A 23,020-nucleotide genomic window follows, 5' to 3' on the forward strand; every position below is an offset into this window, starting at 1 on the left:
CCCATGTCACCTGCCCACTTAGGGGACCCCTCAGAAGCAGACCCTGAGACCAGGATTCGGGAACGAGGGGTTTGTTTGGGAGGGCGTCCCGGGAAGCTGGAAGGGGAGGGAAGAATGAGCGGGACGGAGGGGAGCCCACACAGGTGCATCATGGAGGTTATTCTGCAGGGGTGGGGGGTGCTGAGCCTCAGCCTCGCTGGGGAACTCGGGGGGGGGGTCAGGGGGAGGGGCGACAGAGGAAAACACGCATCTGCGTTGTCCCACCCGAGGTGGGAGGGTCCTGAGGGCTCTGTCAACTCCTCCATCATTGCCGGGGCTGCTCCCGGGGACGGGGACTCCCTGGCATTCTGGCCTGTCCCTGTGCAGGTGAGTGGGCTCCGGTGTCTGGAGAGAGCCCTGGGGGAGAGGCACGGGTGCTGTGGGCGGGCCAGACATCTGCCACATCCACTTGTCCCTACCAGGGATGGCTCCTTCCCTCCCCTCAGGTCCCAGCGGAAGTGCCACCTTCCCGGGAGGCCCGGCCTGACCCCAGTCCTTCCCAGCTCTGCACCCTGCCTGCCCCCTCGCTACACGATTGCCATTTGGACTCGAACTTATAGTGATAAACTTATTTATGTTCAACCTCCCTTGGTGACTGTCTCCCCACGAGAGTGCAAAGCTCTGCCTTTCTTGTTCCCCCTGGACCCCAGGCACTTTGCACCATCCAGGCTCCTAGTAGGTGCTCAGTTAAATATGCTTTGAAGGAATAAATTACTGTCAATTCCAAGCTGGGAGGTCTGGGTCCTGAGGCTCAGGACGAGGCCTCTGGGGTCCGGGGAGGGGCAGTGATCTGTCCAAGGTCACGGAACTGGGGGGCCCCACCTGTACCCTCCCCACCGGGGGCAGGAGCCTGTCACCCCACCGGACTCCCATCCCTCTGGGAACCCCAGCAGCGGGAGGAAGGGCTCTGGGAGTCCCTGGGGTTCCTCTCAGCTGCCTGGGAAGTTTCTCGCGGCCAATTCATCTCATCTTCTCAGCTCCCTTCTGGCCCACTTTCCCGGCTGAAGGGGAAGCGGCTAAGGCAGCTGTGGAGCGGGGATGCTCCCTAGTTGAGATGCATTAATTTGTGAATATCTTCATTTATATGTAAATGTGGAGTCCCAAGCCCCACCACCAGCCCTAACGGGGCCCTGCAGCCTCGGGAAGCAGCGCCCTGCGGCATGGCTGCTCCGGCTGGCAGCTCTGCAGGCTCCCAGAGAGTCTGCTGCTTCCTTCCCTTCCGCTGCGGCCTCCTTGTGGCCCTCTCCCCTGGTGCTCTCTGCTGGGAGGCCACTCCTGGAACCGAGGCTCGGGGAGAAGGCTGGGGAAGAAAAGAGCACTGGCCGTGAGTCAGCGCTACTGTGCCGCCTTGGGGCAGTCTCTTCCCCTCTCTGAGCCTCAGTTTCCTCAACTGTAAAATGAGGAAGACAGCATGGTGTAGGGGTAGGATGGAGTGGGCTGGGGCTGACCAAGTTCACGTTGTTCCAGAGGGAGACCTTTGGGCAATTCCTTTGACCTTGCTGAACTTTGACCCTGTCTGTAAAACCAAGACTATAAAAAATAATAATAATACCTGCCTGCATTCACGGGGTTGTTTGTGACGATCAAAAACGAAAGAGTGCATATAAGGAGGCTTTATGAGATTCGAGAAAAGCTGAGTTTTTTTATGGTGAGGGAAGGAGGGATTTTTCTGGGCAATAACATGCACGGCTCAGTGACTGCGGCGCTGTATGTGGATTAACTCGGGGATCCTCACGAGGCTGCAGGGAGCGTCTTACTGCTGTCGTCCCTTTCAGAGATCGGGAAGCTCAGGCACAGTCACCAACCCAAGATTACAGCGAAGCGAGGGGTGGACGAGTCAGGATCTGAACTCAGGCCATCGGACATAAATCTTACAACAGGGCCAGCCCCGCGGCACAGCGGCTAAGTTCTCATGCTCCGCTTCGGTGGCCCGGGGTTCACCGGTTTGGATCCTGGGCGCGGACTTACTCACCGCTCATCAAGCCGTGCTGAGGCCGCGTCCCACATACAGCAACTAGGAGGATGTACAACTATGACATACGACTGTCTACTGGGGCTTTGGGGGAAAAAAGGAGGAAGATTGGCAACAGATGTTAGCTCAGGGCCAATCTTCCTCAAAAAAAAAAAAAAAGGAGGAAAATTCCATTTTAAAAAAAAATCTCACGACAACTGGATGAAGCTAATCATGTTAAGCCTGCTTTACAGGTGGGGAAACCGAGGCAGAGAGAGGTTAAGGCCCTCGTTCAAGGTCACGCAGCAGGAAGTAGCTGAGCTGGGATTTGAACCCAGGCTTCCAGAACGAGGGCTGTGTCCTGGACGCTCCAGTGAGCACGAGAGGGTGGGGTCAGGGATGTTCTGGGGTCTCCAGGGTTCCTTCCTGGCTTAGAAATCAGAGCCAAGGAGTCTCCCTGGGGACCACACCTGCGGCAGGGGGTGGGGGGCTGGAAGTGATGGGATGCGCTGGGGGGGCTTCTCAGAGACCATGGGTCCGGACGGTGCAGGGGCGGGGCGGGCGGCGCTGGGCTCCTGGGAAGCTAGGCAGGGATCTGAATGTTCACTTGCTGCAAAATCATCCGCGGGGCCCAGAATAGTTATTTTCTTCTCCAAAATGACCTTTTACCTCCTTTTTCACCTCGACTGTAACTGGCTTGTCTTAGGCGTGCTGTGACATTGTAAGGCGCCCCCAATCCTTTTGGGAAGCGGGTGCAGGAGGAGAGTCATAAGCAGAGGAATGAAGGTGGCTGTGCGGCCACTTGCACACCTCCTCACGGTCCTGTCGGGTCCACATTCGCACCAGATCCCCCAACAAGTGCTGAGTCGGAGCTCCTGGCACACAGCCCAGGGAGGAGGAGGACCCAGAAGGTCCTCCAGGAAGCACACCCACCTTCCGTTCTCACCCCAGCGGGCAGAGGAGGACGCCTGCCGGATTCCCGCTGCAGGCTGGATGCGCCCTTTGGAACCTCTTGTCCCATCTTCTAATTTTACCCCTGGGGAAACTGAGGCCCAAAGGGCCAAGGAGCGTACCCAGGGTCATCCAGTCAATATGCAAATTTCGTTGTGCACCTACTGTGTGCCCAGCCTTGTGCTGAGAGCTGGGGATACAAGGTGAAGGGGAAGAACCTGCTCTGTCCTGATGCTCACGGTCACAGAGAGAAGAGCCACCGTGTGTGTGGAGAGTGGGGCCTCACCCTCCTGGGGGACAGCATCAGGCGCTAGGAGGAAACATTCCAGGCGTCCCACAGAGCACAGTGCGCGTGGGCTTGTGTCCGCTGCAGCCTCTCTCCATATGCCCAGCGTAGCTGGGTCATCCACCACTTTGGAGCAGACTGCCACTTTCTGCCTGGGCACCGGGCAAAGCATTTGCCCGTGTAGTGTGAACACGCACCCATGTGTGCCCCTGTGAGGCCCCCTCTCCTGGAGGGGTGGGTCCTGGAGGGGTCGCAGCCGTGGGCTGTGGGGGGCATCAGCTCTGCTGGGGCGAGGGGCACTCTAAAGAAGGTGTCCCACGGGAGGACCTGCCTGAGTTGGGTTCTGAAGGCTGAAGAGGAGTTTACCAGGTGAGCAAAGGAGACAGGCACTCTGGGAAGAGGGCCCAGTGAGTGGAAAGGGTCAGCGGAATAAAATCTGATTGGGCCTTTTAGGGGTGTGCAGGAGGGGAGTGGGTGCCCACACACCTGTAACACGGCAGGGCCTGGAATGAGATCTGTGACCTTAAAGTCTTCTAGAAATGGAGTAGGGGTAGAAATATTAAGTATCTCCATCCTGAGGACTCTTCCCTCCCCATCCCACTGCTGCTTCTGACCGGGAGTCTGGCTGTTTAGGGTCCGTTTTCCTTCCCAGACTTGGGGCCTTGTGGCCTTGGAGCCCGTGGGGAACAGTAGAACGTGTCGCGTGGGCTTCTGAGTCAGGCAGAGCTGGTTCACGTCCAGCTCTGTCGTTCCTGGCTGTGTGACTTTAGGCACACTGCTCACCCTCTCTGGACCTCAGTGTCCCCACCTGGAAATGGGGTTTGGAAAACCCACCCTGCAGGACTGTTGGAGGAGCCGGCTGGGGAGGCCGACGTCAAGGGTCTGCCCCACGTGCCAGAGCTGTGACCTGCCCCCTTCCTGCTTGTTCCCTCCAGGGGAGGTCCCCTAGGGAACGGGTCCCCCTTCAGCAGCGGAGCCCCAGCTCTGCCTTCTGGGCCCCTGGAGGGTGATCCTGAGAACCCCCAAGAGCACAGCGGACAGACGTGACGGGGCTGGAGGAGCGGCCCCCACCCTGGCCCGGCCTCACCTCACGGTGGACTGGTACACCAGGTCCTCTCTCTTGCGGTAGTTCTCCATGTGCGAGTAGTTGGTGGAGAACATGGCGTCGAAGGTGAAGATCTTCTGCTTGATGGTGCCGCCATCTGTCACCTGCAATGAGCACAGAGGAGGCCACAGGTGAGCCTCTGCCAGGCTGGCCGCCCCTTCCCCCAGGCAGGGAGGGGCTCCCGGGAAACCAGGGAGATGCAGAGGCCGGGAAGCCCAACGCCTGGTGCCCCAGGAGAAGCCTCCGGTGGGAGATGTCACAGCCGTCGCCGGAACCCTCCCAGGTCATCCCCACTTTATGGATGTGCAAACTGAGGCTCTGCGGTGAAGGGGCTTCCTGAGGTCCTGCAGCAAAGGTGACCTACTGGTCAGCCCCGCGGAAGTGACAAGCAGAGCTCGGGGAGCCGTGGACAAGGCCAGAGAGTGTGGACATGTTTTGCAGAGTTAGCCACAGACTCACAGCCTGATCGCAAAGCCGTCCCTGCCCCAAGGAGAGAAGGAATGGACAGAAAGAGAAGAGGGGAACTGGGGGTCAGGGGCAGTCACCGGTGCAAAGATCTCAGGGGAGACAAACGAGATAAACTGCAATCATTTCTGATAAATCCTGCAAGGGGTAGGCCCAGAATGGCAGGGGGGCCCAGAGGAGGGGCAGCCCCCATCCTGGGGATAGGGTGGTCATGGAGAGCTTCCTGGAGGAAGCGATATCTAAGTTGCCTTCTGAAGGGAGAGTAGGAGCCAGCCTGGCAAAAGTTGCCAGTGCTTCCAGGCAGAGAGGACAGCAGGAGCAAAGGCCCTGGGGCAGGAAAGAGCAATGTGTGCTCAGTGAAAATAGACTGTAATCAGAGCGCCTGGGGCAGAAAGGGAGTGGACTGAGAAGATGCGGGGAGTGAAATATGAGCCAGATGGGGGGGAGGGCGCGGCCTGCTGGGCAGGGAGCTCAGCTTCCCTGAAGCAACGGTGGTGGTGGAGGGCCTGCTAGGATCCTACCTACAAGCTCCCTCTGGCCTTAGGGTGAGGACTGACTGAAGCGCAGGTCTGGGGGCAGCAGACCCGGGAGGAGGCTGGAGAGAACCCAATCCACCGCCATGGGGAGGGAGAGAAAGAAAGAGAATGGGACAGTGCGGGGGACCCATCCTCCTCTGCCTGCCCTTGGGACAGGCCAGGAGGGAGACCATGAGGTCCCCACTACACTGGGAGCACGGAGGCCAGAGAAGGCGGGGGACCTCAGGAGGCGAAGATAAAGGCTGCTCCGGTGCCCAGCTGTTCACAGCTGATTAGAAGCCGGACCCAAGTGTCCGGCGCGCCCAGCTGCGGCCGCCCGTGTCCCCGCGTGCGCGCTGCCTCCCGCTAATGAAAGTGTTACTCCACAGAGCAGCAAGGTACGCGTTGTCACTGTTTCAATCATTTATCTGTTTACTCGGCTGCAGTTTTCCGCTTGTCTCAGCAACTCTATTATAGACGGGGAGCTTGCAGCCTCTCGCAGCTCAGCTGGGCTCCGCACTCACAGCCTGCGACAGGGAGGCCGCATGCCCGGGCCTGGAGAAGGGGAATTAACTCCCCGCGGCTCTGCGTGCAGAGGCAGGGGAGAGGGGGCTGGGAGGACGGCGGCTAGGGACGGGCTTCTCCAAGGGGCTGGGGCGGGGGATGCTGAAAGCCGCTTCCCTCACCCCACGAAGGTGGGCGTTGGAGCCTGGAGCTGTCGCGTGGCTACTGGTTTAGGGGACACGGATTCAGTGCACTCCAGCCAGCATTTATTGAGCACCAACTGTGTGCCAGGCATGGGCCTCATCAGTGTGGATCACCCTCCCCAGACTGCACGCTCATAAAGAACAAGGAGGCCTCTACCGGTGCCGGGGGCCCCGGGGAGCCCTGGCTGGCGAGGGCTAGGAGGATGATAACACGTGCACAAGCTCCGGGACCCTGAGGGGGATCAGCGGTGGGACTTCCCACTGCAGTTTCTCCCTACCCCTCGCTAAGCAAACCCCTCTGCCTCCTCCAGGCTTATCTACAGCCCATTCAGCTCTTTTGTGCTCCCCTCTGGGCCTTTGTGTCTGTCTGACTGTGCCCGCGTGCCGTCGGAAGGCAGGCCACCCATCCTCTCGTCCTGTCACCCGGCCTCCTCCGCAGCACGGGGCTCAGCTTCCCCAACAGGGGACGACGAGAGGGGCAGAAGAGGGAGGAAGAGAAGCGAAGCACCTTTAACCCAGGGGGACGGTGTTGGCCCCTGGAGCCGCTTTTGGGTGTCACAGCTTGGCAGGGGGGTTGGTACTGGCATCTAGCGGCAGAGGCCAGGGGTGCTGAGACCATCCTACGATGCACAGGACAGCCCCCCAAAGTGGCCCAAAACGTCAACAGTGCCAAGGGTGAGAAATCTGCTTTAGCCCACCACTTTGCGTGGACCCACAATGTCCCTGGAAAATGAGCAGAAGAGACAATAATTTTCCCATTTTGCGGATGCAGAAACTGAGGCTCGGAGAGGCAAAGTGGTTCAGCCGAGGCCCCACACTGGCCAAGCTCTGGCTCCCAGACCGGCATTCACATCCACCCACGAGGCTGAAAAAGTCTGTGGGTGAACTAAATACCTCTCCGCCCCTCCCCGTGCCCCCAGCGCCGGCTCCTCACAAGGCAGGATGCCAGAAGCCCTGGCTTGGAGGGGTTGAGGAATTTTCTCATAAAGTCATCAAGTGGAAGGCGTCCCCCCATTTGACTTGCAGCCTGGACTCCCTTCAGGTACTGCTTTTTATCTCCTCCTAAAATGCGGCAGCCCTTATCGTCCCAATCTTGAATTTCACTCCATTTTTTTTTATTATACAAAGGAGAAAAAAATCTGTCGGTAAAGCTGTCTCCTCAAATTTATTCGCCAGGACTGAGGGTTTTATTACTAGGAAAATACACCCGCACCCCACACGTACACACACACACCCACACACCCCAGACAAAGCACCGAAGAATTATCTGAGTCATAAATCGCTGTTTCAGGCCGAGGGACAGGGGAGTTTCAAGGACGCACCTAGTTTTCCTTTGGGTTTATTTACATCTTTTTCTCTGGGGCCGTGTCTGGAGCCTCACTGTCAGCCAGAGGAGTAATAATGGCTTCCTTCCGTTACGCTGGCCTCAGGCACCTGGGGACAGGTGCTTATCCTCCACCGCAGGCACGGCATCACCCCCCCAGTTCACTGCCCCCGGCTCTCACCTCCCTCAGCCTTAGGGAAGGTGCAGGAAAGGAAGAGACGGAGTTCACCCTCAGGTCCCAGGCCGGTGGGCGAGTGGCTATTTGCAAGGAGGTTTTTCTGTAGTTCCTGGCGGTGAAAGCCCCCAAGACAGAGGCTGTGTGGGGGTGGGGGGTTATCGCAGGCTGTGGGCAGCAGGCGTGGTGAGTGTTAGGTTAGGGGTATGCTGGAAGACACCTTCCCTTTAATTCTGGAAAGATTCCCTAGGCCTAAGACATGCCGGCACAGTTCTAGGCCCCACGGGAGAGAAAGGAGTGAATTTCAGACGTGGTCGCAGCCCATCGTGAGCTTATTCACAGTCTAGTGGGGGAGATACAGGGCCCACAACTAGCTGGTACCAGAGTCAGGAAGACTGTGGCTGCAGCAACAGGTACTTGCCAGGTGTTATGATGCCCATAGAGGAGCCGAGAATTCCTTTGGAGGGAGGGGCGATCACAGAAGTCTTCCTGGAGGAGGTGGGCCCTCTTCAGGGGGTGTTCAGGCCCTGGCTGGCTTTGCCTGCCTATGGGAGGCTTTTGAGCAAGAAGGAAGACTGACTTCCTCCACCCCTAGTCGAACTCTTGCTTTCTGTTACTAACTTTGTGCTCGTGAGCAAGTCATGTCACCTTTCCAAGCCTCAGTTTCCCCATCTGTAAAATGGGGATAGTGCGACCCACCTCCTTGTGAGGATCAGCTGAGACGAAGCTTGTTAAGAGCACCTGGTGTGTGGTAAGCGCTCAACAGAGACAGCTACTTTTGTGAAATCTAACACTTTCCTGGGCCACGTCTTTTTCTGTGTCCCTTCCCACTCGCTGGGCTGGAGAGCAGAGTATCTCTTGCTGAAAAGTCAGAGGATGCAGAAGGCCAGAAAAGAAAGAAGGGGGCCCATACCTGGGGAAGGGGGCGGTGGGAGGAGCCCGAAGCCAGTGTGGGCAACCAAGGACTGGAGGGCTGGGGGTGTGCATGCAGGGTTGGGGGCGGGGGAGAGCAGAGGCCCAGGAACTTGCTGATAGTCACTGTCTCAGCCCCGAGAGGAAGCTGAAAACGCTCTGAGCAAGTACCTGGAGGCAGGCTGGGCTCAGGGGCTCCGAGACACTTCCCTGGTGCGTCGCAGGCGCCAAGGCGGGTGCGACCACAAGGTCAGACAGACAGAGGAGAGCTTGTCCGCTGGGGCAGACAAGGTGCTGTCCTGGAAAGCCGAGGATGCGTGGGTTTCTCCTCCCCCAGAGGGAGACGTGCTTGTGTGTTCATTCATTCCTTCAACAGATTTTGATGGAATCAATAAAAAGCCCTTGAATGTGAGCCACTCCTAGAACATAAACTCTCTGAGAGCAGGGTCTTTATCTGTCCTGTTCACGCTCTCTCCCCAGAGCTGGGCACGTGGTACTTGCTCAATAAATATTTGTTGAGTGAATGAATGAATGTGCCGAGCACCGAGGGTGCCATGAAGAACAGGAAAATGCTCCCGCTGCGCTTCAGCACAGACTCGCCCCAGGACACCTGCTGCGCCCACACCCTGCCCTGGCTAGGGCTTCCTGCGGGAGCAGCCCGGCCCAGCCGCAAGGCGGCCCGGACCATCCACGCCGCGATGCTCCCAAAGGAGCCGGCGTGGGTCTGAGCGGCTCTTTCTCAGAGGCCCAGCTCTAAGGCCGTCTGCTACAGGGGAGCACCCTAATCGTGCAAAGGGCACACCTGGACCACAGAGAGGAGGCTGTGAGCCTGGTTATGCAAAAGAATCCGAATCCTAACCCGCGTCTACACGGGCTTGATGGTGTACACAAGCCCTCCCTCCATTATGTCGTTTGGATTCTCAGGACGGCGAGCTCCAGGAGCCACGTGCCCCAGTGCCTGACACACGAACGAAGGGCTGTTGAGTCAGTGAACCGTCCTGGGAGACGTGTCATCAACCCCATTTTGCGGATAAAGAAAACGAGGCGAAGAGAGAGGCAAGTGGACTGCCCAGGTAAGTGGGAGGGCTGACCCCTCAGCATGAATTCATTGAAAAGAGAGGAGTGAGGGACCCATTTGGGGACTGGGGATGTGAGGACGCCTGGTATAGTGGAAAGTGCAGAAGCTTTGGGGGGGGGTCACAAGCCTTAGATTCAAGTGCCAGCTCTGCCACTTTTAGCTTATTGCTGTGTGACCTTGGAGAGGTCTCTGTGCCTCCTTTTCCTCATCTGCAAAATGGGAATGATAAGGCCTACCTGTAGGGCGCTTGGGTGAGGATCCAGCACACACGACTGCATGCAGAGAGCCTGAGGATTGCTGGGCGTGTGGTGACGACAACGGTGATGAAAATAACAATAGCACGGATGGAGTGCTTGCTACGGGCCCGGCATTGTTTGCAAGCATTAACTCGTGTAATTATAAGAGGACATATTTATTTCTACTTAGGTCCAAAGTAAGGAGGTTGGGCAGGGTGGGCAGACTCTGATGAAGGCGCCAGGTGCAGAGTAGGTACTCAAGAATTGGCGGCTTTTCCCCCCCAACGCTGACAGCATCTCAGCCATGATTTCCCCGAATGGTCAGCTACACTCTGTGGAAGGGACCGGGAGAACGGACACCTGGGTTCTGAGTCCCACAGGCTGTCTCTGCACTGGCCCCCGCTCCAGGCCTCAGTTTCCCGAAATGCTCAATGAGGAGATTTGGGGCAAGGTGATATCTGATGGCCATTTCTACCCTGACTGCCCAAATGCACTGATTCTAGAACAGTTGGCCCTAGAGACCACCAGGGGTCAACAGTTGCCCACAGTCACAGGGCCCCGGCTGCCCCCCCCACCAGCAAATCTGACTTCGACCAGGCTGGGTTGATTTTTAAGTGGAGCCACCAAAGCATGGCAAATGGACTTACTCCAGCCAAAAGCAAGAGAGCCGGCTGACTGGGGTTTTTCATTTGAAAAACAAACAAGCCTCCAACGGCAGCCTCCTCACCCATGTCCCTGGGCGCCATCATCCGGAAGAGGAAAAAAAGAAAGGGGGAAAAAATTCACCTCCTCCACCCCCAACCTCCTTCTCTTTGTGTTCCACAAAACCAATTACAGGTTGGAAATAGCTGTAATAAACTTGATATCCCACTTACGGGCCAATCCCGCCGCGGCAGGAAAGTGTAATAGTGGCAGAGAGTGAAAACCGCCGGTGTATTTTTCCGGAGCTGTTTAAATTGCCTGCCTACATTATTCCATCCCCTCTCCAGCCGGGAAGGAATTTGCTCTCCTGGAAACAGAGCAGCTGAGGTCTCTGTGGCCAGCCAGCGAGAGGCAGGGTTTGCAAGGAGGGTTTTAATGAAGTGATTAGACATGGAAAGGCCGATGGTGCCTGGGCTCTCGAGTCAGGTGGCCCGGGTTCAAACCCCAGCACAGGCAGGTCATGCGCCGTGGCTGTAAAATGCCCGCCCTATAGGATTGTCGTTGGGGGGAGGGACATTTAATTAGATGGTGAGAGTGCTGAATGTTGGCTAGACCCCTGTGCCGAGCACGAGGAGACTCATTCTGCTGTGGGCGCTGTCCCTTCCTGGCTCTGGGTTCAGTTCCTTCATCTGTGAGATGAGGGATGTTCATCGAACCTACGCCCCAGAGTTGTTAGAAATACTCAAAGGAACGACTATATGTGAAAGTATCTCATACAACGTGAATTTACTGCTCTGTTCCTAGTACTTCAGTAGGTGATAAAGAGCGTGTCTAGAAACTTCTGCCATGTAACCATCACCTAAAATTCCCTCCCCCATCTCACTCCACCCCGCGTGCCTAGCATGGGGACTGGCACAGAGTATGTCCTTAATGTACGTTTGTGGAGTGACTAAACGAGTCAGCTAATGGAGGAATGAACTGAAGTCCACTTAAGCAGACCTGTCTCCATCCAGCTACCCCGAAATTATGCTGAGAAAGTTCCCTCCAGGGCCCGGTGCAAAGATGGCGCTACATTAGCGTTCATAAGGGGCTTCCTCAGATCAAATCAAGCCCAGCACTAGGGTTCAAGCTGCTTGTGCATTCGAGCGTTCGTTTATTGATTGATTTCCTTTCACGAGCTGTGCTTGAGTCCAGGAGTAAAGCCGTGGACACAGCAGATGAGACGTGGAGAAACGCAATCACCTCATTTAAGTTTCCCCAACAGGTGTTTTCCAACTCCTCCAGTAGAACCTGAAACCCGGGAGGGCTGCGGCTTCATTTTGCTCAGTGTTATATCCCTGGCTCCTGGAGCAGGGTCTGCTACAGAGGGAACTCCCAGTCAATATTTTTATAGAAATGAACATCTTTTTCATAGGTGCAAAAATCAGGGCTGCCACTTGCCCAGGCTGCCCAGCCGCTGAGTGGAGCAGCAGACACTGGAGCCTGGGTCTGATCTGGGGTCCAGAGAGGAAGCGGCTCCGGCAGTAGAGTTGGGTTAAGTGTTGGGTCGGGGGCAAGGAGGGGGTGGGTATTCCAGGCAGAGGGACAGCTGGTGCAGGGCATGAGACCGCCTGCTCAGGGAGGAGGAGAAGGAAGGTGCAGAGGAAGCAGGGGCCAGTGACGCAGCCTCCCCATGGCCGGTGGTGTAGGGGGAGGGGCGCAGGGTTCCTGTCTTCCCTGTTGCCATGGTGACCCTGGACCACTCTTCCCCGAGACCTCCCGCCCACCTGGTCTCCATCCTGAGTCTGCTCTTGTAGCCCCCGGGGCCTGGGAGCTGGGCCAGAGGAACAGCCACAGAGGGAGGGGCTGGCTCCCCCTGGGCCTGGGGGAGGAGGATACCGAATCCCAAGGGCAGAGGAGGGGGAGATCATCGAGTCAGGTACCACCCACCTCTCTGGGCGGCCGATTCCACCCTGCTCTGTCTCCCTTCTCAGTCCCAGCTTCTGGTAGGGCTGGGCTCGGGGTAATTGGCTTCCTCTTGGGTGTGCAGGAGATCCGGTTTTGACAGAGACAGCTGGTGTCATAAATTGCCTTGTCTCATCTGGTTACCGCGCGATGGCAGACAGCAGCTCAGGGATGGGGTGTGGGGCGGGCCCCGGTGAGAATGGCAGGCAGGAGAGCGGCCGCTGGCTCTGTGGGCCCCACACATGGGGGCAGGTGCTTATGCCAGTGTGAGGAAGTGTGTGTGCAACTGGTGTGAGCACAGTCGCACGTGGAGCCCCGGGAGCTGCCAGCGGCCAGCTCGTGTGGGTGAGCACGTGTGTGAACGAGAAAGCCTGTGTTCGGGGGGAGTGGGTGTGTACGTGTGTCAGCGGGGGTGAGTGTACAAATCTGCGTGCTTCTGGGCTGCATATGAGCATGGACATGTGTGTGTGCGAAAAGCAAAGTAATGGTGAGAATATTCGGTATAGTTCTAGATGTTTGGAGAACATGAGGGTTAATAGGTGTGTAAGAGAGACTGTGTGTGTGTGTGTATGTCCAGGGTTTTGTGTCAGTTTGTGGAATCACAGTGTGTGTGCATCATGATGCCTGCACCCGCAATGTAAGCCCAGTTTACACACCTCGTTTCCTCCGGGCCAGGGGGACGGGGATGTCAGCTAGGGTGCATGGGTGAGGGGTATGTTTCTGAGAAATGCCAGGCTGTATCTACCAGGGCGGGGGACAGCATCACGCCAACCCTGCCCCCTTGCCATCTCCCACCCCCAGGCAGGCTCCCACCAGTCAAATGAAAGCCACAGTCAGGACCCAACCACCCGAGCCCCCCAAACTCCCCCAGACACAGGCTTGGATGCTTGGAGACCTCCCTCTCCATCCCCTGTGCATCCCCCCTGAAACCCACACGGCACAGGCTAGCAGGCAAGAAGTGGGGGAGACAGGAGGGACCTGGATAGATGCTAGACACTCTAACTTCTGTGCATGGCAGGATCACCTGGCCAGGTGGGAGTGGCGTTTGAAAATGTCAGTTTCCCTCAAAGGTCACCCCAGAGGTCCCAATCCAGTGAGCCCTGGGTGGAGTCTGGATTTTGCATTTTTATGAGCCCGACGGGGTCAGTTGGATACAGGGGTCGGGGACCACAATTGGGAGACCCTGCCCTAACCCCTGGCACCCTCCTCCGACCCGGGTCTCTTTGCAATTTCCCCAGGTGGCTGTCAACTGCCAGACCCTTGGAGCCCTGGGAGGCCCGGCCACTCAGAGCAGGAGGGACCCTTCCTGACCCACAGAGACCCCTCACTTTACAAAAGGCCACACCGAGGCCCAAAGAGGGGAGGGACGCGCAGGGCCACACAGGAAGGAGGCGGCAGGGCTGGGAGCCAGGTCCTTGGCCCCGAACCACCACCTCCTCACACCACAGCCCTTGATGCTGGGACTCCAGACACCGGAAACCAAGGTTCACCGTCGAGTGCTGTGCAACTGCGGCTCCGGGGACATTCTGTCTGGGTTCCGCCTCCAGATCAGGGCGGTCATACCCTGCGCCCTGCTGCCTCTTCCCCTCCTCCTGACAATGATCCCCAGCGTGAGAGATGAGCTCCAGGGTCATGTCCATCACCCCCAAAGAGAAAGCTCTTTTCCTGTCATGTTCTGGAAGCCGTGGGCTGGGATGGCAGGGGAGGAGGAAGGAGGGACTTTATCACCCATCGTGTATCTCCCTGAAGGCCACTCCTCAGCCTACATTCCTCTAACCCAAGTGACCTCAGCTTCTCATTCATTCATTCATTCGTTCATTCACTTGTTCATTCAGCACCTCCTGGGGGCCAGGCCTGTGGACAGAGGGGCGCATCAGACAGGGTCCTGGCCCTCGAGGAGCTCACAGGAAGGGCGGAGCAGCGGGATCACAGAGAGAAACATCAGCAACACGTGCTGGCCTGGCCATGGGTGGCCTGGTGTGGAGTGGAGACAGCACAGGGCAGGGGGAGCAGTGAGCTCTGCCGGGGGGGCTCAGGGCAGGCCCCACACAAGAGGGCACACGAGCAGTGCCCTGGAGGATGGAGAGTCTGCAGGGCAGACAAGCAGAGACAGGAGGGCCTTCCAGGCGTGGAGGACAGCCGGGCAAACATATGAGAGCAGGCAAGGTTCAGGAGAAGAGCGATGGCGAGTCCAGGCTGGGTTCTGTGGGATGTGGGGGATGCAGGGACGCAGAGCCTGGCTGTTGGAGCAGGGCCCGGTGTGAAGAGTTGTGTGGCACACCCATGGAGTCTGGGTTTGGTAATAACAGTCCAACCTTTAGGTTCAAATCTAATTCAAGACCTCGGGCAAGTCACTTCACAGCTCCCCGCCTCAGTTTCCTCAACTATAGAATGGGGATAACAGCAGTACCGCCTCATAGGATTCTGGAGGATGAACTGAATTCTCCCACATACAGTGCTTAGAAAGGTGCCTGGCACACAGCAAACACTTTATAATCGTGTGCTAGTTTATTGTTGTAAAATGCTTGGCACGGTAGATATTACATAGTAGATATTATTACTGCTGTTAATTTCTGGGAGGGAGATGGGGAGCCATTGAAGGCTTCAAGCAGGGGAGTGACAGCTCCCACCAGGGTCAGGAAGATCCCCCTGGCTGCAGTGTGGACAATAGATCTAGGGGCAAGCGAGCCTGGACTTGGGAAGAGGCCCTTGGAGCAGACAGAAGAGACCACTTCTCCGCCCCCTTTTCAGGGCTGCAATTTGGTTTTTGGATCCCATGAGCCGGCTGGGCAGGTGTGTGTTCAGGGTGGGGGACGGCTGGGTCCTGTCTGAGCTCAGTGTCAGTGTATCTGTGTGGGAGGCTCTGGTTCCAGTCCCCTGCCTGCGACCCCCTCCCCCCACGATGTCCTGCAGTGACCACGCTCAGCACTCAGTCCCGGGGCCACCCCCTGGGCTGCCTGTCAGCGAGCACACCTGTGTGCACAGGTTGTGTCTGGCAAGAATGCATCACGGGGACAGATGCCCAGCTTGTGCTAGTCTGGCTGACCGGTGCAGTCAGGAGGGGCTTACAGTCCGAGGGGAGGGACCTCGCTGTGCCAATCTTCCTGGCCCTCCGCACTTGGCAGGCACTGCAGACAACTGGGCCTGTGTCAGCATGACCGGCCGCCGGCGGACCCGGGGACGTGGCAGATCAGCTGCCTGTGCCAGCCTGTCCACCTGCTAAACAAGGGCCGGGGTGTGCCAGCGAACATTGCTAGGCTGGCATATTCTGCCCACTGTAATTAGCACGGGGCATCAAGGGCTGCCCGGCCCAGTGGAGCCTGTCTGTCTGTCCATCTGCGGCCACCCTTGTCAGCCTCAGCAGCCGGCTGGAGAGAAGAGTACTGAGCTGGGAGCCACGAGGTCTGGACCCCACCTCTGCTCAGCCACTACCTGTCAGTGGACGCTGGGAAATTCTCATTCTCTCTGAGCCTCAGTTTCCTCATCTGTGAAATGGGGTGGAGATGGCTGATCTCTAATTCATTTCCTGCTGTTCCGTGCAGGTGGTGTTAGCAACAGGCAAACTCTGGGGGCAGAACTTTGTGCCTGAGGGGTCCCATTAGGGCTTATCCAGCCCTGTGCATTTATTCCTTCCTTCAACAAAGAGTCACTGTGTCCCTACTATGTGCTGGAGGCTGTTTCAGGTACAGGAGATAAAGCCATGAACAAGACAAAGTCCTTCTTCCCCTGGAGTCCACACTCTAGTGGGAACAGACAAATAATAAATCAAATTAGGGAAGATGGAAGAAATGCATCAGATTGGGAGAATTGTCATGCAGACAATTAACCCAGAGTGACGGATGGAAGAGGTGGGGGTCCCAGCAGATGAGGTGGCGGGGAGGCCCGTCTCAGGACGCGGCGGTAAGGCTGGAATGCCTGTGAGGAGGTGGCGCCAGCTTACTTGGAAAGAATCAAGTTGCTTTCCCCAGCTCCCTATGAAATCCTGTTTGTGCAATGCTTCTGGCTTCTCGTTTAATCCTGGCGACACCCCTGTGGGCAGAGCTCCTTGCATTTTCCAGGTGGGGATACAGACTCTCAGAGTGGTGAACGGGTTTGCCAGCGCGCCCACGGTCCAGATCCAGCTCGGGGAAGACAATCGTTTTTCTACTGTCTTCACAACCAACTTTTACTGTCCCCAAAACCAGTCCTAATGTTTGTGAAAGACTGTGTGACCTTGCACAGGTCACTCCCCCGGTACTGGCTTGGTTCTACCCCCAAACGTTTGATTATGAAGATACTCAAACATACAGAAAAATGTAGAGAATTTTAAAGCAAACACCCATATTCCTACCACCTAGCTTCTATCACAAACGTTGACCACGTTTGCTTCATCATATACTTCTCCTTCTATCCATCCCTCTATCCAACCATCCACCCATATTTCTTTGATGCATTCCAAAGGAAGTTGCAAACATGGTACACTTTACTTCTAGAAGCTTCAGCATGCATATCATTAATTATAGTTCAATATTAATTTACAATTCTGTTTTTCAGATAAAATTTACATACAATGAAATGCATGAATCTCAAGTGTACTGCTCAATGAGTTTTGACAAATGCATACATCTCTGTAACCCAAACCCCTCTCATGATGTCGAACAGCACCATCATTCCAGAAAGTTCCTTCTGCCTCTTCCCAGTCAATTCTGGCCCCTGGAGGCAACCATTAGTCTGATTTCTCTCACATCATTTTTTGCCTGTTCCAGAATTTCATATAAGTGGAATCATGTAGCATGTAGTTTTTTGTAAAGGCTCTATTCTCCAAGCATGTTTTTGGGGTCCACCCATGTTGTTGTGTGGACCCATAGCTCATCATTTTTCATCGCTGAGTAGTATTCCATTGGAAGAAGATCCCACAGTTTGTTCAGCTGTTCTCTTGTTAGTAGACACCTGGACAGTCTCCAGTTTGGCTCTACCGTGCATATGGCTGCTAAGAACATTCTTGCACATGGTTTTTTAATGGACGAATGTTTTCATTTCTCTTGCTAGTGCTTTGCTTGCCAAAGAGTCAGTTCAACTCAACAAGTGTTTCCTGCATGTCAGGCTTTGTGCTGGACACGGGGGGGCGGTGATCTCAGCCTGGGCTGGGGGCTTGGGCTCCGAAGGCTCCCAGCAGGCACAGAACGTCAGAACGCACAGGAGAGGCTGCAAGGAACCAAGTGCTCTCTGCATGTCACCGAGCTTCATCCTTATATGGCCCTGCAGGATGATCATTGTCACCAGTTCTCAGAGGAGGAAACTGAGGCCAGAGTGATAAAGTGACCCGTCTGAGACAAGTGGCAGAGCTGGGCTTCAAACTCGGGACAACTCCAAACCCTGCTCTTTCCTCTGTCCTGCAGGACGCAGGAGCAGCAGCCCAGGGAGGCTGGGTGTTCTGTTCAAGGTCACACAGGTGGTGCAGTGACAAGAACACAGGCTCCTGGGTCTCCCCGTCTCAGGCTCTTTCCTGACGCCATGCTAACTTCATCTTGGGGACCTTCAGAAAGGTCTCAGCATTTGTGGGACAAACATTTCCTTCCAGAAACGGGGAGAGCTGAGTTATGCAAAAGCTTGCTTATGTGGGCGTATCTGTGTCCCAGGGACTAAACTTGTCCCCTGTGCCTGCTCATTCGGGACCACAAAGTATGGGCCCCAGGAGCAGGCAGAAGCCGGCGTGTGAGCCTCTGGCCGACGGCGGGAGGTGGTGGGACCAGCGTAGAGGCGGAGAGACTACGCAGGTCAAAAGCCATTTAATTAAAAAACAAGAACCCCAGCGCGTGTCACCTTAGCATAATGTGCCAGGTGAAGCTGGCCTCAGACAGCGGTTTTGTGAGCCCAGCTCTAGGGGAATGAGGAAGGCCATGGGAACGGGAGGAAGGAATGTGCGGTGGATTGAAGATGGCACCCCTTCTCCGGCCCTCCCACACTGAGAGTCAGGGGGCTCTGCTCCCTCCCTTTGACAGTGGGCACGTTCTGTGACTGCTTCGACCAACGGAACGTGCAGAAGTGGCAGAAGCTACCAGTTTCCGGGCCCACGCCTCGGGAGGCTGGCAGCTTCCCCCTCCCGTCTCTGACTGTGGCGCTGGCGAGACCACGTGGAGAGGGAGGGGGACCCTGCGGGGCCCCGCCTTCCAGCTGTGCCTGCACCTGGGGGAAGCGGCCTTGACTCCCGCAGGCCAGACCAGCCGCCCACTGAGCACTGCCCAGCGACCCCAGCTGACGCCACTTGAAGCATCAGCATCACCCGGCCGAGCCCTGCTCGAATGCCGGACCCGTACAATTGCGCGATATAGTAACATAGCTGTGGTTTAAGCCACCGCGTTTTGGGGGTTTTCACGCAGCAATAGATAACGGAGCTGAGCATTCAAACTCCTGTGGACGGGGGCTCCACGTCGGCACCACCTGCACACACAGGAAGTGCCGCTGCCAGCTCCGTCGGATGGGGAAAGCCTCGGGTTGACTGCAGCCACGTTTGGGGCGGGGAGAGGATGACTGTGTCAGGCAGGGTTGGGCGGGAAACAGACGGCCCGCGCGAAGAGGGCAAACGAGGAGACTTCCACACCGGGATTATTTACAAAGGTGTGAGCGGGGCTGAGGGATCCCGACAAGGCCAGGGTGGTCCCTGGGGCAGGGGCCAGTGGGAGCCGTTACTTTTCTAAGGAGCAGAGGGAAAGGGGCAAAGGGGTGGGAGTTCTACCTGCATCTCAGAGAGCAGCAGCTGGAGGAGGATGCCACCCACCAGGGGCGTGGGTAGAGGGACACAGGGACCTGGCAGGGAGGAGCTGGAGAACAAAGGCCCTGATTCCATTTCCACCTGCCCTCCCTGCTCCTGCGGGCGCCTCCCATTCACCAAATACAACTGGAAGCCAGTGGGCAAGGAAGCCCATGGATGCCACCCATACAGGCCCACCTCTGGGCCCGAGGAAGGATGGAGAGGAGTGAGAGTGGGTCTTGAGGGTCAAGAGAAGATGTCCACCTAGGGACAGATGGCATGGACTTCAGCCATGAAGGGGGCTGATCTTGAGTGGCTGGGAGGTTTCCATTAGACGCTGCTCCTTGTCTGGGTGTCCCAGAGCTGGGAAAAGCGAGGTCCCCTCCCCCACCGCTCCTCTCACCAGACAGTTCCCGATGAGCGTGTGGAAAACAGCATTGTCAGAGAGAGAGACTTCCCTTAAACTGTCATGTTTCTTCCCACCGCTGCCTCGTGTCTGATCTCTAAGATGCGCCTGGCGGGGGAGAGAGAGCCGGGCTTCTCTCTGCTTCTCCACCCCAGCCAGGCTCTGGGAAATGGGGGTGCAGGGAGCTGAGAAAGGAAGCCGGTCCTCCACTCATGTGGCCTGGGAAGGAGGTCCCGAGGCTGGTCCTCCTGGGAATTTTGGCTTGGGGACTCCAGGCCCCAACGTAGAGCCCTGGGTCTAGATTTTTCCCCAGGACTCTGCTCCGTGGGCGGTCTTCCAGGAGAGAGCACGAGAGGGGCTTCTAGCTCCACCTGGGGCCGGCTCTGCAGTGTGCCACCTGTGCCATGGTACGGGGCCCTGTGCTCAGCCCTCACACTTGGTTTACTGCTCTGCTGTTGCCATCTTGAAATCTGAAGTTTGTAATCATTTTTGAAAGAAGGACCTCACATTTTCATTTTGCACTGGCCCATGTAAATTAGGGAGCCGATCCTATTTCCAAGCAAGCAAGAGGCCTCGGGGCCATCCCTTGGCCTGATTCCTTTGTCTAGATCAGGGCTCAGCAAACTTCTCCAATAGTAAACATTCTAGAATTTTCAGGCTATACCGTCTCTGTTTAAACTAATCCACCCTGCTATTATAGCATGAAGGCAGCCCTAGACCATCTGTAAGCAAATGAATGGACGTAGCTGTGTTCTAATAAAACTTTATTTGCAAAAACAGATGGGGGGCCGGATTTGGCCCATGGGCCATGGGTGGCCAACCCCTGGTCTAGATTGTAAGGCCCTCCTCTCCTCGTCTGCCTGTCTGATTCTGGCTCATTCTTTATGACTCATTCAAAAGCTTTTCCTAACATCTCCAGGGAGAGCTCAGCTGCTCCTCTTCAATCCCCCACCCACACCGGCATCTGTACATATTTATTTATTGAGCCCGAGCTAAGAGGCAGCTTTCTGCTAAGCACAGGGGCTATAGTGGTGAGCAAGAAGGCATGGTTGCAGCCTTCACGAAACTTTGTGGTAAATACCGTAGAGTCCCAGGCTATGAACTGCAAAAGGGCAGGGCTGGGCCATTTTGTTCAATATTGTATATTCCCAATCCTAGCTTAATTATGCGGTGACAAAATGAGTGAACCAATACCCAAAGGCATGGCCATATGCTTATAGTTCTTTCCTTCCTTTGGACCACTTAAGCCTCTGAATTATCTTGGAGGTGGAGCTGGTAGGTGTCTTTATCAGAGAGGTTGAGCAACTTTCCCCAAGACACACAGCAGCAGACTAGTGACAGAACTGGGATGCAAAGCCCCAGGCCAGGCCCATTTCAGTCACACCCGGGAGTCAGACTTAGGTGCTGCTTCCCTAACAAAGCCAGGAGGGTGACACGGCAGCTGGTATCGCGGGTCCCAGTGAAGGGTGTACGGGCGTTCCCACTCCCCACCAGGCCAGCGGGAGGGCTGGTTTATTTCCTCTGGGGGAGAGAAAATTGAAGAGTCTGGTGTTGGTTTCTATTAGAAGGAAACCGTCCAATAAAAATCACCCAGTATATTAAAAAAAAGTCTTTACCTGGCTTTGAAAGAACACTTGGTGTTATTACAACCAAAAAGAAAATCCCATTTGCTTTTCATTATAGATCTGGCTGTGTTTTGTTTTCTTGTTTCCAGAGAGCTAGGATTTCACTGGCAGGATGATTAATAAAAGAAAATAAGAAGAAAGGAGTCAGACTGACTCTGGAGTCAGAGAGCCTTGGGTCCAAATCCCAGCTCGATTCCTGACTCACTGAGAGGGCTGGACTCTTCACTTAACTCTGGGAGCCTCGGTCTTCTCACCATAAAATGGGGATGCTGCGGTCTCCTTCCCGGGGTTGTGGTGCCGACGCAGTGATGATGTCGTCAATGGTTACTACTCTGTGCCACGCACCTTTATGAGAGACGTGGCCCCTGCTCTCAGGTAGCAGGCCTTGTGCTAAGAGACCAAACTTGCGTGTGTAAACCAGAAAGTCCAAAGAGAAAGATGACTTCAAATGAAGATATTGCTGTGAAGCAAACACACCAGGCATGAGGGACTAGAAAGTGACCTAGGGATTCTGTAAAGGGCCAGAGGAGGCTTTTCTAAAACCTGAATGATAAGAAGGAGCCAGCCTTGGAGAGGACTTGAGGAAGAGAATGCCACGCCGAGGTCAGAGCAAATGCAGAGGCCTTAAGTGGGGACCGAGCTTGTTATGTGAGGGTGAGAAAGGCAGCTGGAATGGTGGAAGTGGATTAAGCAACGTGGAGAGGGGTGGGCCAATTCAGAGTTCAGCGAGCTGCCTGGGGCCAGATCACACAAGGTCTTAAAAGCTGGTACAAGGAGGTTGAATCATATTCTTGCTGCAATGGGAAGATGTCAGAGGGTCTTAAGCAGGAGAATTATCTGACTTTATTTACATGTTTAAAAGATCCCTTGGCTGCTGGTGGGGAAGGGATTGCAGGGCCCAGTGGGGGCGGGAAGACCTGGCCAGAGGCTCCTCAGTCACGGGAAAAGATAGCGGTTCCCATCTGGACATGAAGTAGATGGAGGCTAAATCCCTGACCCATTCCTTTTGTGGTTTCGTTGTTTCCTCCTGCACATGCCTGTCATCCGAGGAGTTTTAATGCATGTCTACAGGCCAAATGGAGAAGATTCTGGAGACCTTCAGACCTCAGGCGGCTCTGAGTTAAAACGCCTCTTGTCCAGTGGGCCAGACTGTGAGAGGCTTGGGAAAGCCATCCTCCCTGCCCCTGGGCAGCAGGCCCCCGGCAAGAGCCAAGAGGACATGCTTAACCCACAGAGATTCGATTCCTTCCAAACCACTCATTCCAAAGCCAGAAAATGCAAGAGGGGGCCGTATGACCACTCCGTTGCCTCCACTCCTCGCCAGCCCGCTAAGTGAGGCCTGAGAATGACGTGCAGGTCAGGGAAATATCACAGCAGTCAAAGGAGCGGCTTCGGTGGGGAGAATGATGTGTAATTTGCAGAAACGCTGCCAGTGCGTGAAATCAGACACGCGGCCTGCTTGGGGAGCCATGATTGACAGCCTCCATGATGCCGGTTTGAGTAGTTTTTTTTCCTTTTGAAATCTCTGATCGACACTGATACGAAGGAGCCTGAGATCACCCCCTCAGGTGGTGGGGACTTTCTGGAGGGCAGGAAGTCCATTGTCACGGAGCCCAGCCTGTTTCCAGGGTGGCCAATGTGGTAATGTCCAGGGTCATGGTCAGAAATCTGGTCACTAGTCAGTGGCAGGCACTGAGCCGCCTCGAGGGGGCGCCTGATTCAGGCCTCTCCGCGGGGAAGGGGGCCCGTCTCCGTGGGCCACCTCGTAGGTGCCAGCTCCGTGCTAATGTGCTCACATCTGAGCTCTGGTACAAAGGGCCCCCTCTTGCACCCAGCTGCCCTGGAGAGCAGATGCCAAGTGTTGGCAGACGCCTGGGGGCCAGGAGTCACCCAGCGTGGCCCCCCCAATCCTCTGCCCATTCTTCCTAG

The 23,020-nt window shown here is 56.1% G+C and overlaps 1 protein-coding gene across 1 annotated transcript in view; it reads right to left on the reverse strand.

Annotated features, from left to right (window-relative positions):
* The window catches only part of IGSF21 (immunoglobin superfamily member 21), a 245,715-nt gene that overhangs the window by 78,412 nt on the left and 144,283 nt on the right, over window positions 1-23,020 (reverse strand). Inside the window, exon 3 of the mRNA XM_087445817.1 lies at window positions 4,315-4,436. Coding sequence (XP_087301943.1) covers window positions 4,315-4,436 — 122 coding nt within the window. The remainder of the gene's footprint in view (window positions 1-4,314; window positions 4,437-23,020) is intronic.

The sequence above is a fragment of the Ceratotherium simum genome, chromosome 22, assembly GCF_057802395.1.
Source record: "Ceratotherium simum simum isolate JZ-2026a chromosome 22, ASM5780239v1, whole genome shotgun sequence".
Classification (NCBI taxonomy): Eukaryota; Metazoa; Chordata; class Mammalia; order Perissodactyla; family Rhinocerotidae; genus Ceratotherium; species Ceratotherium simum.